The 15075-nt window shown below is 39.9% G+C and overlaps 1 protein-coding gene across 1 annotated transcript in view; it reads right to left on the minus strand.

Moving 5' to 3' along the window:
• Positions 1–88: 88 nt before the first annotated feature.
• ZYG11A (zyg-11 family member A, cell cycle regulator) overlaps positions 89–15075 on the minus strand; it is a 63908-nt gene continuing 48921 nt past the window's right edge. The window contains exons 9-14 of the mRNA XM_082431239.1: positions 13703–13864; positions 13325–13369; positions 9360–9554; positions 6812–6873; positions 6312–6409; positions 89–2300 (exon numbers count right to left, since the gene is read on the minus strand). Coding sequence (XP_082287365.1) covers positions 2137–2300; positions 6312–6409; positions 6812–6873; positions 9360–9554; positions 13325–13369; positions 13703–13864 — 726 coding nt within the window. The 3' untranslated portion in view covers positions 89–2136. The remainder of the gene's footprint in view (positions 2301–6311; positions 6410–6811; positions 6874–9359; positions 9555–13324; positions 13370–13702; positions 13865–15075) is intronic.

The following is a 15075-nucleotide window of genomic DNA, read 5'->3' on the forward strand; positions in this document are numbered from 1 at the left end:
TATTCATGTACAGTGTTCTTTTAAGAACCAGATGAAATCATGGCTGTGAAAACCTTTTGTAAACTGTAGCGTGGCAGGCAAATCTTTGATGGAGCATTAAATAGCTTTCAGGAGTACTGAGAAGGGAACTATTAACTCTGATGGACAACATGGAAGGTCAGGAAATGGGCAGGTAACACTGGAGTTGAAAGCTGAACGATCAATAGGCATTTGAGGCAAAAAAGAGGAAGCCTGAGGGGAACAGCACGAGCAAAAGTGAGCAAGATGATGACACTCAGAAATAAAGGGTGGCTGATATGCACATATGCACACTAGTCTCAGGAGCCCTCCTTCTGTGTACCAAGGCAGGGGAAGAGAGAGCCACGTGGTCATTCTCTAACTGATCTGAGCTTTCTGAGCCTATGCCTGGCCAGACTCAGAAGTCACTAAGCCATGGGCATGGACACATACCAGTAACATTGTTGACTTGCTGCTAAATACAAATGTGCCCCAAAGTTGTGCTCATCTCCTGAAAGGGAGAGTAACACAGAAGAGCCCAAGTCTTAGAATCAGCCGCAACCACATGAGCAGTATCTATCTACCCAGGAAAGTAACCTGAACTTCCTCTTTCTCATCTGTTAAATGGGGAGGATAAAACTCAACTATCGCAGAGGATTGTTGTGAATGAGACAAAACTTGGGAGAGGTGCCCAGTGTAGAACTGGACCTCGACAGGCACTATTTCCCACCCACCCTCCTCACATTAGCCTAAGCTAGTATCTGGTAACAGCATGTTCCAACATACGGAACTCAGGTCAGGAAAGTAAGACAGCCTTTTGAACCATGCAAAAGAGTGAATGAGAGAAAATACTGTGTAGTTGCAGGACTATAGAAGGAAGCAGGTTACAAATTCCTCTGATCGAGTCACCAGTGAGCAATAGTTTGAAATATGGTTTAGAATAAGAATAAGCCTCATCTGATTCCAAACGAAGGTATATAGCATTCCAGTTAAGAGTCTGGCCAGCTAACAGCACAAAAATCTAGTCCTAAAATAAGCTACTAATTCAGAAAGGAATTTATTTCTTTGAAAAATTTAAACAGATGAATGGTAAAACATGTTTTGTTAGTTGTCAATAATAAGGTGAGGAAGGACTTCATACTCTATTCCATAGAGCGGGTTTGCAGAGGACACAAACCAAAGCTTCTGATAGTTTATACTGTCGTTGAGGCTGGTTCTCAGAAAAGCGCACTATTTTTCTCATCTCCATATTAGGTAAGAGCGCCTCTTTACATCTCTGGCACAGCCCTTCCCTTTCCTCTCAGTCTTGGTCACAGTCCTAACTCGAATTAAAAATTTGAGGGATTGAGGAATTGAGATTTATAATCCCCATATAATCTTTCATCTGAACACTCTATTCTCAGTCCTAACTTTGACCATGCCCCACCAGCACACCCAATTACACACAATGTTATGCTTACTCAGTCTAATGTGTAAAGTTGGAGGAAGAAAGGTCAAAGGTAGACTATCCAAAATCATAAAAATATATTTCTCTTCCCTCCATCCAACAAGTGGAAGGTACTCTGGTATCTATTAAAAAAAATTTTTTTTCCTCCCCTCCAATAGAGGTTCTGCCTTCCAAACAATACATTTATACGCGTATGTTTCCTAGAACTTTTTCATGTACTTCTTTTCCAGTGGCTTCATATAACCAGGAATAACAACTTAGGAGATTCTTTCAAACATGAAATTTAACATAAATATCAAAGTTTCCCCATAGGTCTTTCTTTTTCCTTTCCTCTGACAAACACTCAAGAATTAAGAAATTGGCCGGGGCTAGAGAAAAGTAACTGGCATAGCTGTTCCAACACAAGCTCACAGGTCTTCACACAGAGTCCAGGGCTTGATTTTTCAAAACTGGTGAAAGGGTATTCCCAGAATGATTCCAACTTGATTTGGGATCATGGCTACCATACAAACCCAACCTTCTTATAACTTATAGAAAATCAACCAAAAAAAAAAAGGCCAAGAAGGCAGTCAACTCACAAACTCCAATGACAACTTGTTTCAATTCAATTCAACATTCAATTGGTGACAGGGCAGAAGACCTGACACTGAGCAACAGAGCACCTCTGAAGCCCCTGAGGATAAGAAGGGCATTCAGCAGAGAGGGAGTCTCTGATAATTCATGAAATGCATTCTGAAGTCACCTAGAATGGAGGCTGCAACGTGCTGTGCTTGGGGGTCTGCCTCACTGTGCTTCTGGATGTCCCACAAAAGCTGCAGTCCTCCTTCTTCGACTAACATTTTGCAGTATTTGCTGGCTGAAAGAAAATCAAGCAAAGAAACCTGATGGACAAGTTGGCATCTTAAATATTCCCAAATTACCACATTCACCATTCTGAAGAAAGAGTACAAAGTTTTAAGCCCTTTGACACAGGAATTAACAGATAAACTGTGTCAATTCAGAAGAAATATGCCAGTTAATGCTTGGTTTGTGTAATGAGATAATGGATGATTATTTTATTATGTTTACTTCTGGACAACTCTATGCTTCAAATGTCTCTAATCCTAGCTAAAAGGATATGAACATCTTTTATTACAAAAATAGTAAAAATTTCAGGTTCAGGCAATATGTTGAGCTAGACAACCTAAAAACCCCAGAGCTGGATACACTATAATCGAAAAAATTTTTAATTCATAGTTGAGTGTACAAAGTAAAGGAATTGTCCAGGAGTCAGACACAAAGAGCAAAAAGCACCTAAACCTCGTGTAACCTAACCTGTAACTATCGTGGGGCAGAAAGGGACTGTCAGTTTCAGTAATCTAGGAATTTAGATTTTAACTTAGGAAGTCAGAAGCAAAATCAGTGCATAAAGCTGGCCCCTCAAAGGGCTAGACAAGACAACGGATAAGACAATGAAACATCTGCATCTTAGCCTGGGCTCCTGGGGAGAAGTCTTTCCTGAGAATTTATAACCAGTCCCAAGTTGGTCTAGGGTTTGAATATATATTACCCTAAATGTTCTGGGAACCCTTGAGCTGAGAAATTAATATAAGAATTAGTCCAATCCCAGGGAAACCTCTAGAACACTTGACAGAAGCAAATACAAAGCTGTACTGAAGGGCTTCCCTGGTGGCGCTGTGGTTACGAATCTGCCTGCCAATGCAGGGGACACAGTTTTGAGCCCTGGTCTGGGAAGATCCCACGTGCCGCGGAGCAACTAAGCCCGTGAGCCAAAACTACTGAGCCTGCGCGTCTGGAGCCTGTGCTCCGCAACAGGAGAGGCCGCGACAGTGAGAGGCCCGCACACCGCGATGAAGAGTGTCCCCCGCTCGCCGCAACTGGAGAAAGCCCTCGCACAGAAACGAAGACTCAACACAGCCAAAAATAAATAAATAAATAAATAGATTTATTTAAAAAAAAAAAAAAAAAAAAAGCTGTACTGAAGGGACATGTCCACAACTCAGTCTGAAAGGATTCTCTTAATCAGTCCAAGAGTCTATTAGACACAGAAACAATGATCCAAAAACACATCTAAGGCAATTACCAAGAATGCAGTAAAAAGAAACAAAGACATGGAAACTTTTTTTTTTTTAATGGTTACAAAATATGTAGGACAGATTGAGAGAAGGTATAGGATACTTCTGATAGATGTTACAAGAAAGGAATAGAGAGAATAGGTGGAGGGTAATATTTTAAAACAAAATGGCTGAAAATTTTCATCAATTTTGTAAGGTATAATCATGACCTGAAACCCAGAGGCCATATAACAAAATACTGACTTGTAAAAACAATGAATAAAATCAAGACAATAAACTGGGACAGAATATTTGCAAGAGTTCCTTCAAATTAAAAAGAAAAAGACCAAAAAACAGTAAACAAAACAAAAAAAAAACAGTAAACAAAAAATGAGCAATGGAAATCAACAGACAATTCAAATATAAGACAGTTCACCTTACTTAAAATAAACGTCAACTGAGACTCTCTTTCACCTTAGATTGACAAAGATCAAAAAATTCAACTAAACCTTTTTGCAAGAATAAAAGGAAACTGGAAGCTCTCGTATATTGCTGATGGGAATGCAAACTGGTAATCAATTCTCTGGATGACAGTTTAGCAATACCTACCAAAACAAGCATTCATAACACTTTGACTCAGTAATTCTAAAAGTATTCTGCAGATTATGCTTGCAAAGTGATGTCTTTTATTTTAACAAATGGTATGCACTACGCTTGTACTAATACTGTGCTATGTACAAATGCTCGTACTATGAGCCAAGCAATGTTTAAATGCTTTGCAAATGTTACCTCATTTAATTCTCATAACAGCCCTATGAAATAGGTATTTTAATCCCCATTTTACAGATGAGGAAACTGGAGCACAGAGGGGTTCAGTAACTTGCTCAAGCTCCCACAGTTAGTAAATGGGAGCAAAGTACAAATAGTCTGATTCTGGGGTCTGTCCTCTTAATTAGCACACATGTTCATCTTTCCTAAATATATAGTATGTGTGTAAGTGAGGGTGAGAGAGAGAATGTCATTATTCATTGAACCAGTGTTTGTATTGTAATAGAAAAGAGTGGAAACAATGTTAAATAAATTGTTACATCATATAGCAAAGAAACACAGAGCAATCTAATTAATAGCGGTGATCTGGAGTCAGATCACTAGGTTAGAACCCTATCTCTGCTGGTGCAGGCTGTTTTAACTTTGGGCAAGTTACTTTACTTCTCTATGCCTCGTTTTCTCATCTGTAACAGTTATACAATAAAATGCTACCCCTTCTATCTGTTGTGAAGATTAAATAAGTTACACAAAAATAGCTTACAACACTGCTTGGCACATAGTAAATATAAATACTCAATTAAATTCTAGTTGATGTTACAGTTACTACTGTTGTAACTGAATATACTAGAGTCTATTTCAGTGCCATTCAAACTGATTGATCTGCCTCCATCTATTCATATGCCAGTACCATTTAAAGAGAAGTGTTAGAGACTTCTCTGGTGGTCCAGTGGTTAGGACCACACGCTTCCACTGCAAGGGGTGCCAGGGTTTGATCCCTGGTCTGGGAATTAAGATTCTGCACGCCACAGGCACAGCCAAAAATAAATAAATAAATAAAGAGAAGTATTAGGGCAAGCTCCTAAAAACCATTTTTCTCAGTCAGTTCTTTCCTGTTTATCCTGCCACTTTAACTTTAAAATAATTTTCAGATTCCTCAACTCTTACTCATTCACTTGAATTGTATTATATCCGTGAATTGAAAAGAATTGAGTATAGTATGTCTCACAATTATTTCAGGCTTTTAAATTATTTCCTATAGTTTTTTTTGCATATAGGCCTCAATACTTGTTAAAGCCATTTTAAGATAGCTTATGCTTTTGATAGTTAAACCTTTAGTTAATTCTAAAAGTTATCTCTTAGGTTTTTTAGTATAAAATTATAGCCTATATTTCTTTTATAATAAAAGCAAAAGTTTTCATAATAATGCTTAACAAAGAATAAAAGCCAAGGGACTTCCCTGGTGGTGCAGTGGATAAGACTCCACGCTCCCAATGCAGGGGGCCTGGGTTCGATCCCTGGTCAGGGAACTAGAGCCCACATGCATGCCACAACTAAGGAGCTGCTGAGGCACAACTAAGGAGCCCTGGAGCCACAACTAAAGAGCCCACCTGCCGCAACTAAGGATCCCACGTGCTGCAACTAAGGAGCCCACAAGCCACAACTAAGACCTGGTGCAACCAAATAAATAAATAAATATTAAAAAAAAAAAAAGAATAAAAGCCAAGAATTCCCAAGGGGAATTTAAAACAGCAAAACATGGAAAAACATTTAATCTGCCTGGGACCAACTCCTGACATCTGGCCCCCCAGCCTCCCTCAAACCATTACAAAGAGGCAAATCTATGTATTACTATAGGAAGGATAGTATTCATGATAAACTACTGAGTGAAAAACAGCAAGCTATAGGATAGTATGCACAGAATGAGCCCATTTTGTCTAAAAACATTATCCTATTCACATATAGTATATACTAACTATAGCATGTATACAGAAAAGTATCTGGAAGTATAGTTATAGTTATCAACTTATGGACAGTGCTTGCCTATGGGGAATAGGAGTGGGAGCAAACTTTCACCTTCTATATTGCCTGACAACCACCCCCAATTATAATTCTGTAGCATTTTTTATACTAATACAAATGCTTTTCAGTTTCTTTTTTAAAAGTGTTAAAATCAGGACATAGGTGAACAATTTTTCAAAATTCCATCTTGAACTTAATCCTTATACAGAAAAATAGCTGGAAAACTATTCTTTTTAATTACATACGGTTTTTACTGCAGACATGATACATGGCCCATAGTGCCCAGAGCTGAACCTCTGGTTGAGAGACGTTGCCAAGGAGTGGGAAAAATGCCTTGAAGGATCTAAATAAGTACAAAGAAGACGTTTCTTCAGAACTCAAGCTAACATCAGGGATATAATAATAATTTTCAACATCTTCCCCCCAGGGTCAATTCCTCACCAAGACAGATGTACTGCTGAGCATATAATCAGAACTAGCATTTAAGAAATTATACTCTGTGTGAGACATTATACATTCAATATCTGATTCCACCCTCAATCTTGCACACTGCCAGCCTCATTTTACAGAGGACGAAAACTGAGTCTCAGAGATTTTCTAAAAGTGATTTTCCCAATATCACAAAGAAACAGGATTTGAACACAGGCTATTTTATTCTAATATTTTATCACTGTACCATGGCTTCTACATAGTGAGTAGACTGAGGACAAGCTTTAAGAAAAGCACTACACCATCATGAAATTACCTGTAGGTCACCAATGCTGTCATCTTACAACTTGAACTTGGCCAATTCTGGATGGTTGTATACTGTACAAAAAGACAAATCAAGATTCTAGTATTGTTTCATGTCATTTATAATTACATATATATGAAACAACATAAGTTTTCAAAATATGGGGTTGATTACTCAAATTTAGGATACCTAACCTGCCAACTATCAATTAGGTAAAGCATTATATATGTAGAATATAAACAAAGTCATGTGGAAAACAATGCAATAAAAAGGGGCTCCTGTTTAATGATGGAAGATTGAGGATGCACCCACTCCTCCCCTAAATCCTATGAACAGAATGATACAAACGGTTTAAAAGAAGACAAATAGGGCTTCCCTGGTGGTGCAGTGGTTGAGAATCTGCCTGCTAATGCAGGGGACACGGGTTCGAGCCCTGGTCTGGGAAGATCTCACATGCCACAGAGCAACTAAGCCCGTGAGCCACAACTACTGAGCATGCACGTCTGGAGCCTGTGCTCTGCAACAAGAGAGGCCATGATAGTGAGAGGCCCGCGCACCGAGATGAAGAGTGGCCCCTGCTTGCCGCAACTGGAGAAAGCCCTCGCACAGAAACGAAGACCCAACACAGCCAAAAATAAATAAATTAATAATTTAAAAAAAGTGACATTCTTTAGAAAAAAAAAAAAAAAAGAAGACAAATACACATAGAAGAAAGCAGAAGAAAAATGGTAACTAATGTAATAGACCTAGCACTGGGTAAGGTTAAAAAAACAAACCATTTTGAACAGAACACCCAAGAGACTTAAAAATTTGGCAAAAGTATTACTTCAGGAAGTGAGATTAGAGGTTGGGTTGAAAATAGGAGGATTGGTTGAAAGTACCAAAGAATCAAGACTTCAAGATCTCCTCTACCACCCCTTACAAAAATTTCTGGACTGGGCAATCCCATGAACAACTGAGGTTGGGAGTACCATGCTAAAAACAGGGGGCTAAAGTGAAAAATCTAAATACTAAATGCTGAGTCTTCTTTACCCCCAACTCTCTTCCTCTAGTGGGTGTTTAGCCTGTTGGAAGCCGACCTTATAATCTTCAATCAGAAGAATAGAAATTAAGGAAGGGAGGGACGGGACTTCCCTGGTGGTGCAGTGGTTAAGAATCCGCCTGCCAATGCAGGGGACACGGGTTTAAGCCCTGGTCCGGGAAGATCCCACATGCCGCAGAGCAACTAAGCCCATGCACCACAACTACTGAGCCTGCGCTCTAGAGCCCACGAGCCACAACTACTGAGCCCGTGTGCTGCAACTACTGAAGCCCACATGCCTAGAGCCCGTGCTCCACAACAAGAGAAGCCACTGCAATGAGAAATCCGTGCACTGCAACAAAGAGAAGCCCCGGCTCGCTGCAATTTGAGAAAGCCCATGTGCAGCAACAAAGACCCAATGCAGCCAAAAAAAAGGGAAGGGAAGGAAGCAGGGAGAAAAAAGAGGAAAGAAGAAGGAGGGATGGAGGGGCGAGAGGGAGAGAAAGAAATTTCCCAGAATTGAAGGAAATGAGCTTCCAGAGCAGTAAGTAGTCAACAGAACAGATGAAAATGAACCCACATCAAGGCACATCACTGTGATTTCCAAACACTGAGGACAAAGGTCTTAAAGCTTCCAAAGAAAAATGGCACAGGACTTCTCAACAGTGATACAGAGAAATAAAAGACAATGGAGCAATGACTTAGAAATTGTGAAAATATTTCAAAACTTAACTTTTATACCTAGCCATTTGATCAACTAAATGTGAATGTAAAATAAAGGCCTTTTCAAACATAAAAGGTTTCAGATTTTCTTTTTCATACATCTCTTAGGAAGCTACTGGAGGATATGACCCAAGAGAATGAGGGAGTACACCAAAAAATAGGAAGGTACACAATCCAGGAAACAGGGAATCCAACACAAGAGAGCAAAGAGAATCTCCAGAATGACAGTAAATGAATATCCTGGGATGACAGTGGTCTAACAGATATACAAAAAAGCAAATCAGATGGAAAAAAAACAGAAGGCTTGGGAAAGTAGTCTCCAAGAAGCTGAAGTAGACAGAATGTGCTTGAATGTATTGAAAGGAGATGTATACTTGGAGTATAGGAAAGGGTGTGCATTGGGACAAAGAGAAAAAGAATCTTCATTTTCCAAAGTGGGAAAATAAATTGATAATGTCTAAAACTACAAAGTCAAGAAATAACAACATATGTTAGAGATATGGAGGTAAACACCAAAAGAAATAGCTTTAAAAAGAGCTGAGAGTGGGAAAGAGAATTAGAATAAGCCATATAAATGGTTTGCATGTATAACTTTTATAGAAGGAAAGTTATCAGAAGGAATGCAACAAAACGTTAATAGAGATTAGCTTCGGGTGGTAAGGTGTGGGTGATTTATAATGTTTTCTTTATATTTTTCTCTATCTTTCCCATTTTCTACAATGAACACATATTTCAAAAATTCTTATGACCTAGAAAAATAAGTTTTCTGCAAGAAGAGATGACTCTGGATTTTGTAAAGAGCAATGGTTCTCATACCAGATCCTGCAGAAGTGCTCTCCTCTGGAGGTCATGGGATATCCAGGGCTGTTTGTCAGATGTCAGGTGGGCTATGATGCCTGCAGCTAAATAGCTGACTTCCAATTCCTTACTATGCAGCAAGCTGCTGACATGCTTTAACACATCTTCAGTCATCAGCTTGGAAGAGAGTTCTCTGACTTCAGCTATGTTGTTCTATGGGTCAGATGGAGCAGAGAATGTCAGGGACAGGAAAGGAGGGGAGAATCAGGAATTGGTTCCTCTCCCTCTCCGACTGCTCAGCTCATATACATACAAGAACACTTAGCCCCATCCTCCTCCCTCAGATTTAGCCTAACACCTACAATCCCACCCCCTTGATGATGAGGATGATCAGTAATAACAAATCACTGAGTAAGCACTTACTAAGTGCCAGGCACTGAGCTAGAGAGACTGAAATGTCTTTTTATCTGCCTTATCTCATTTAATCTTTAATAGTCCTACAAAGAAATTCGACACTCAGCAAGACTGATTTGTCAGGTTCACACTGCTAATAACTGGTTGGACTAGAATACAAATCCAGGTCTGACTAAAAAACTTAACATTCCTGGGGGCCCACTATACGTTACATTAGCTTTAAGTTTAACAGTAACAATGAAAGGCAGGCAGTATTTTCGTTATTTTATGTACTGTGTTAGTTTTCTATGTGTGTAACAAATTAACACAAACTTGGTGGCTTAAAACAACATACATTTTTCCTCTCCCAGTTTCTGTGGGCCTCGCTTAGCTGGGTCTCACAAGCCTGTAATCAAAGGGCTGGCTGGGCTGCATTCTCATCTGGAGGCTCCAATGGGTGAGGTGTGGGTGGGGAGAATACTTCCAAGCTCACTCAGACCGTTGGCAGAATTCATTCCCCTGTGGCTGCAGGAAGGAGGGTTTCTTGCTGGAGGCCACCCTCAGCTCCCAGAAGCTGCCCATAGTTTTTTTTTGCTATGTGGGCTTCTCCCTTCTCCAACCACTCACTTCTCTAGAGTGTCTGCTAGGAAGAAGGATTTTATACATATTGTAATATAATCACAGGAGTGATATCCTATTATCTTTGCCATATTCTATTAGTTAGAAGCAAGTCACAGGTCCTGCCCAGACTCTAGGGAAGGGGGTTACACAAAGACATGAACACCAAAAAAACTATAATCACTGCGGGTTGGTCACTTAGGGTCTGTCCACTACACAGATGAAAAAACAAAGGTTTAGAGGATAAACACACAGTCAAAGCGACCACAGCGGTCACTGCTCCTTCTAAAGCAGCTTTCAGAAAAGTATACCTTATAGACTTAGTATGTTGAAAAAGGCATAAGGCACTCTGCAGAAAATTGTACTGTTCTGAGACCCACCCTGCCCCCTTTTCCCAAGACTAGCTATACCCCTCTTGTCAACAGCATGATTTCAACAGAAATTGCACTGTTTTTAGACCCCCTGCCCTTCTTCCCTGGGCCAGCTACACAATTCGTCAACAGCATGACTTCAGCATTGAGTCTATCAGATGGCAGCCCCAAACAAGAAGAGACAAGATGATAGATAGGATCCTTAGCAAAACTGAGAGGGACACCTCAGTTGAGTCCCAAGTTCCTCTTGTAATCTTGGCAGAGGCTTTTATATTAGCCTTTTCTTCCCAAGAGTCTATGGAATAAAATACTGAATGGGAGCTACAGGAGAATGTGGGTCTTCCTCATACAGAAAAAGGAAGGAAAAGGAACAACCTCCCTAACCCTCAGTATTCTGAGAGGCTCTCAAAAGGATAAAAAGTAGGATACTTCGCATTGTGTAGATCTATGAGGCTTCAATCCACCCTTCTGGCCTGATTTCCCATTGTTTTTCTTCTTCCCACCTTCTCCCAAAATTCCAGATACTCTATATTACAGTGGCCCTCAAATGATTACATTTTCTCATCCTTTCCTAGCCCAAAATGACCTTTGTTCCTTTCTTCTACTTTTCTGTACCTTCCAGGTTTCCAATACTAATCATGTATTCCTCTCTATGAAGCCTTTCACATCTGCTCTGTCCCAAGTCCTGTATGTGTTAGGGATACAAAGGGAAAGACACAGTCCCTGCTTTCAATGAGTTCATGATCTAGAATCAAAGGCTCCCACTGGACTTTGTGCCTCTTTTCCAGCACTTACCACAGTCAATCATGAATTAGAGAGGTATTTGCATACGTCTCTGACACCACCCCCCAACATTATTAGTACTACCAGCTTGCTATGTTTCATGTATCTGTGTCTTCCAAAGCACCAGCACAGCAAACTGCAGGGGCATACAGTAGTATGTCTTCGTTACTTTTTGTAAATCTTCACCTTTATCTTTAGGAAACAAAGAAATCTCTCAATAACAAATATCCTGATTGGGAGGTAGTATAAAAGTATAAACAAAGATATTTCTAAAAAATTAATTCAATTGTTAAAGAGGAAGTATAGTAAAGTGGCTAATATCAGAGGGTCTGGAGCCAGACTGCCTGAGCTTGAGTTCTGATTCTGCCTCTTACTATCTAGGTAACATAGGGTAAATGGCACTTCTGTGCCTCAGACTGAATATCTATAAAATGTAGACAACGATGTATGGGAGAGTACAGAACATAACGCAATTTCCCTATCCCTGTGTATATGCCCTTTAACAATGTGACTGCTGCTCTTCCCATCAAGGGATGGCCACCTCCTTTAATCTGGGCTTATCCATAGGCATAAGAAATACCTGGTCTTTGTCCCTAGTTCCTGACTCAGAGCTCTCAAATCCCTTGGAATTTCTGGAGTGATTGGAGCATCTTTGTTCTAATGAGGTGACTCTTGGCAGGGACCTAGATAGCTTCTGGATGGGGGCTAGATGCCAGAAAGACCAAACCTTGATTAGAAGCCTGGAACTTTCAACCCCATGCCCCCAACCTCAGCGAGAGAGGAGAGAGGCTAAAGATTGAATTAATAATCAATCATGCCACCCCCACATAAATACCCCTAAATACTGGGGTTTGGAGAATTTCTGGGTTGGTGAACACATCAAGGTGCTGGGAAGGTGGTGTATCCAGAGAGGGCATGGAAGCTCTGCACACATCTCTCCTTCCTTGCCCTACATATCTCTTCTATTTGACTGTTTCTGAGTTGTATCCTATAATAAATTGAAAATAGCAAATAAAGTGCCTTCCCCAGTTCTGTGAGCCATTCTAGCAAATTATCAACCTGAGGAGGGGGTCGTGGAAACCCCCAATTTAAAGTCAGTCAGTCAGAAGTAGGGGTGGCCTGGGCTTAACAGTTGGCAACTAAAGTGGAGGCAGACTTGTGGGACTGAGCTTTTTAACTTGTGGGATCTGATGCTAACTCTGGATAGCTAGTGGCAGAATTGAACTGAATCGAACTGTAGGACACCCAGTTGGTGTCAAACAAGTGGCAAAGTGGTTGTTGGAAAACACCCCAGGTCTCGTAACCTACTTTGACCTGTGAGACATTAGAAAATCTGATATAAGCAGAGGTTTAAGAAGCACTTGTACAGTGCACTTGCTTTCTGTTGCTGCCCAGAAACTGCCAAGTGAAGAAGCTCATGGAGACACAAGGCCCAGCTAACAACCTGCACCAATGGTCAGAGTTCAGAGTCAGGCCATCCTAGAGCATCTAGGCCTAGCTGAGCCACCAGATGACTGCAGCGACATGAGTAACTCCACAGAGACCAGCAGAAGACCTGTACAGCTGAGCTGAGTTCAAACTCTTGACCCACAGATTCATAAGTGAATAAAATGGATGCTGTTTTAAGCTGTAGTTTGTTTACAGCAATAGATGACTCATATATAATGGTATTTACTTTATAGGGATAGTGTGAAGATTAAACGAGTTAATGCATGTAAACTGCTTACAAAAGTGCCTAGCACATAGTAGGTACTACATGAGTGTGAGCTTTCTTATTTTTTTAAGTAATTAGAATTAACTCAAAACAATTCACCTTACCAAAAGACCAAGTACTTTCCTTTGTATTGTTGACTCTGAAAAAGTCTGTGAAAAGAATATACAGGTTACTTTATCATGAAGAAAAGAACTTTACAGGGACTTCCCTGGTGGTCCAGTGGGTGAGACTCCGCACTCCCAGTGCACAGGGCCCAGGTTCAATCCCTGGTCGGGGAACTAGATCCCGCATGCATGTCACAACTAAGAGTCTGCATGCCACAACTAAGAAGCCCTCATGCCGCAACTAAGAGTCTGCATGCTGCAACTAAGAAGTCCGCATGCCACAACTAAGACCAGGAGCAGCCAAAATAAATAAATTAAATAAATAAATAAATATTTTAAAAAAGGACTTTACACATAAACTCAATCCTTTCTTCCCACCTCCAAGACTTGGATGAAGATCGCCAATCCTTGATTTTCAATAAAGTGCTTGCAGGCAGCTGGAGATTCATCTGTAAGATTCCAAAGTGCTTTCAAAGTAAACAAGAAGGTGACATCATCTAAATTCTCAGTAGTCTTTTGTTTTACTATTGCTAGAAGTTCCTAAAAAACAAGAGACAGGGAGTAAGATGCCCTAGTGACTGACTCAATTCCAGTATAAGGAAAGCAATGGTTAAGAAAAGCTTTAGAATCAAACCTCGGTTCTAAACCCAAGTTCTACCACTTAATAGCTTTGTGACCCACTTTCTCTCTATAAAATGACTTACAACTATTTTTTAGGGTTTTTGTGAGGAAAAAATATTAAAGTTTATCAAGCACTTAATCTAGTTCTTGGTGCTTGTTAATAAACCTCATAGTCAAGTACATATCGGCTATTCCATTATTCACATATTGAGAATGTTTAGTCAACACCTTTTGGAAGTCAGGCACATATTCAGATAAGAGTGACAGATTAAAAAAAACAGTATATCTCAACTAAATAAAATAATTTTTAGCTTTGGTAAATGCTCTGAAGGAAACACATAAAAGCCTAAGAATTTTCTTTAGAAAAAGTGGGAGAGGGAAGATTCCATACAAAGGTAATAGGTAAAAGAGACCAAAAGAAAAAAAGGACAAGGCAGCTAAGCAAGGAATGAGGACATAAAATGGGGAGGGGAGCAGATATTCCAGGCAAAAAAAAAAAGTTTGCTGTTCTACACCACTGAGCAGGTCAGTATGGCTACAGGATAACACTAGTTTGTAGTATAATATGTCCTAATAGCTTGAAGAAACCACTGACTTATTTAACAGAGATTCCAATATACCATTTCAAATCAGAATTTTTCTAGACAAAAGTTAAGCTAGTATTCATGCTTTCTTTCAAACATACTGGACTGTCATGTGAAAGGAAAAAGACAGCCATTTCCACTTAACCAGCTAATGAAAAGATACATAAAATATAACAACGCTAAACAAACCAGATTATGTCTGTTTTCAGGAGGAATGAGACCATCTCAAATATTTTACCCAATCAGGAGAGAACATATCAAGAGAATTCACAAAAATAAAGCTGTTAGAGCCAAAAGAAGAATATGAGTGCACACCCACTGGTAGCAATCACCTAGACAGCCAATAGGGTGAGTGGCAGCAAGGGAGGGAGCAGAAAGTGAGGCTGACCTGGAAAGTAATGACAGCTGTGGTCAGGCCCATGGTTAGATGTTTAACATATTTTATCTTAATAATACTCAAAATAACTGCAAAATATTACTCCCATGTCCAATGCCAGTTTTTCAGATAAAGAACCTGAGGCGCAGAGGAGATAAGTAAATTACCTA

The sequence above is a fragment of the Balaenoptera physalus genome (assembly GCF_965194825.1).
Source record: "Balaenoptera physalus genome assembly, chromosome: 1".
Lineage (NCBI taxonomy): Eukaryota > Metazoa > Chordata > Mammalia > Artiodactyla > Balaenopteridae > Balaenoptera > Balaenoptera physalus.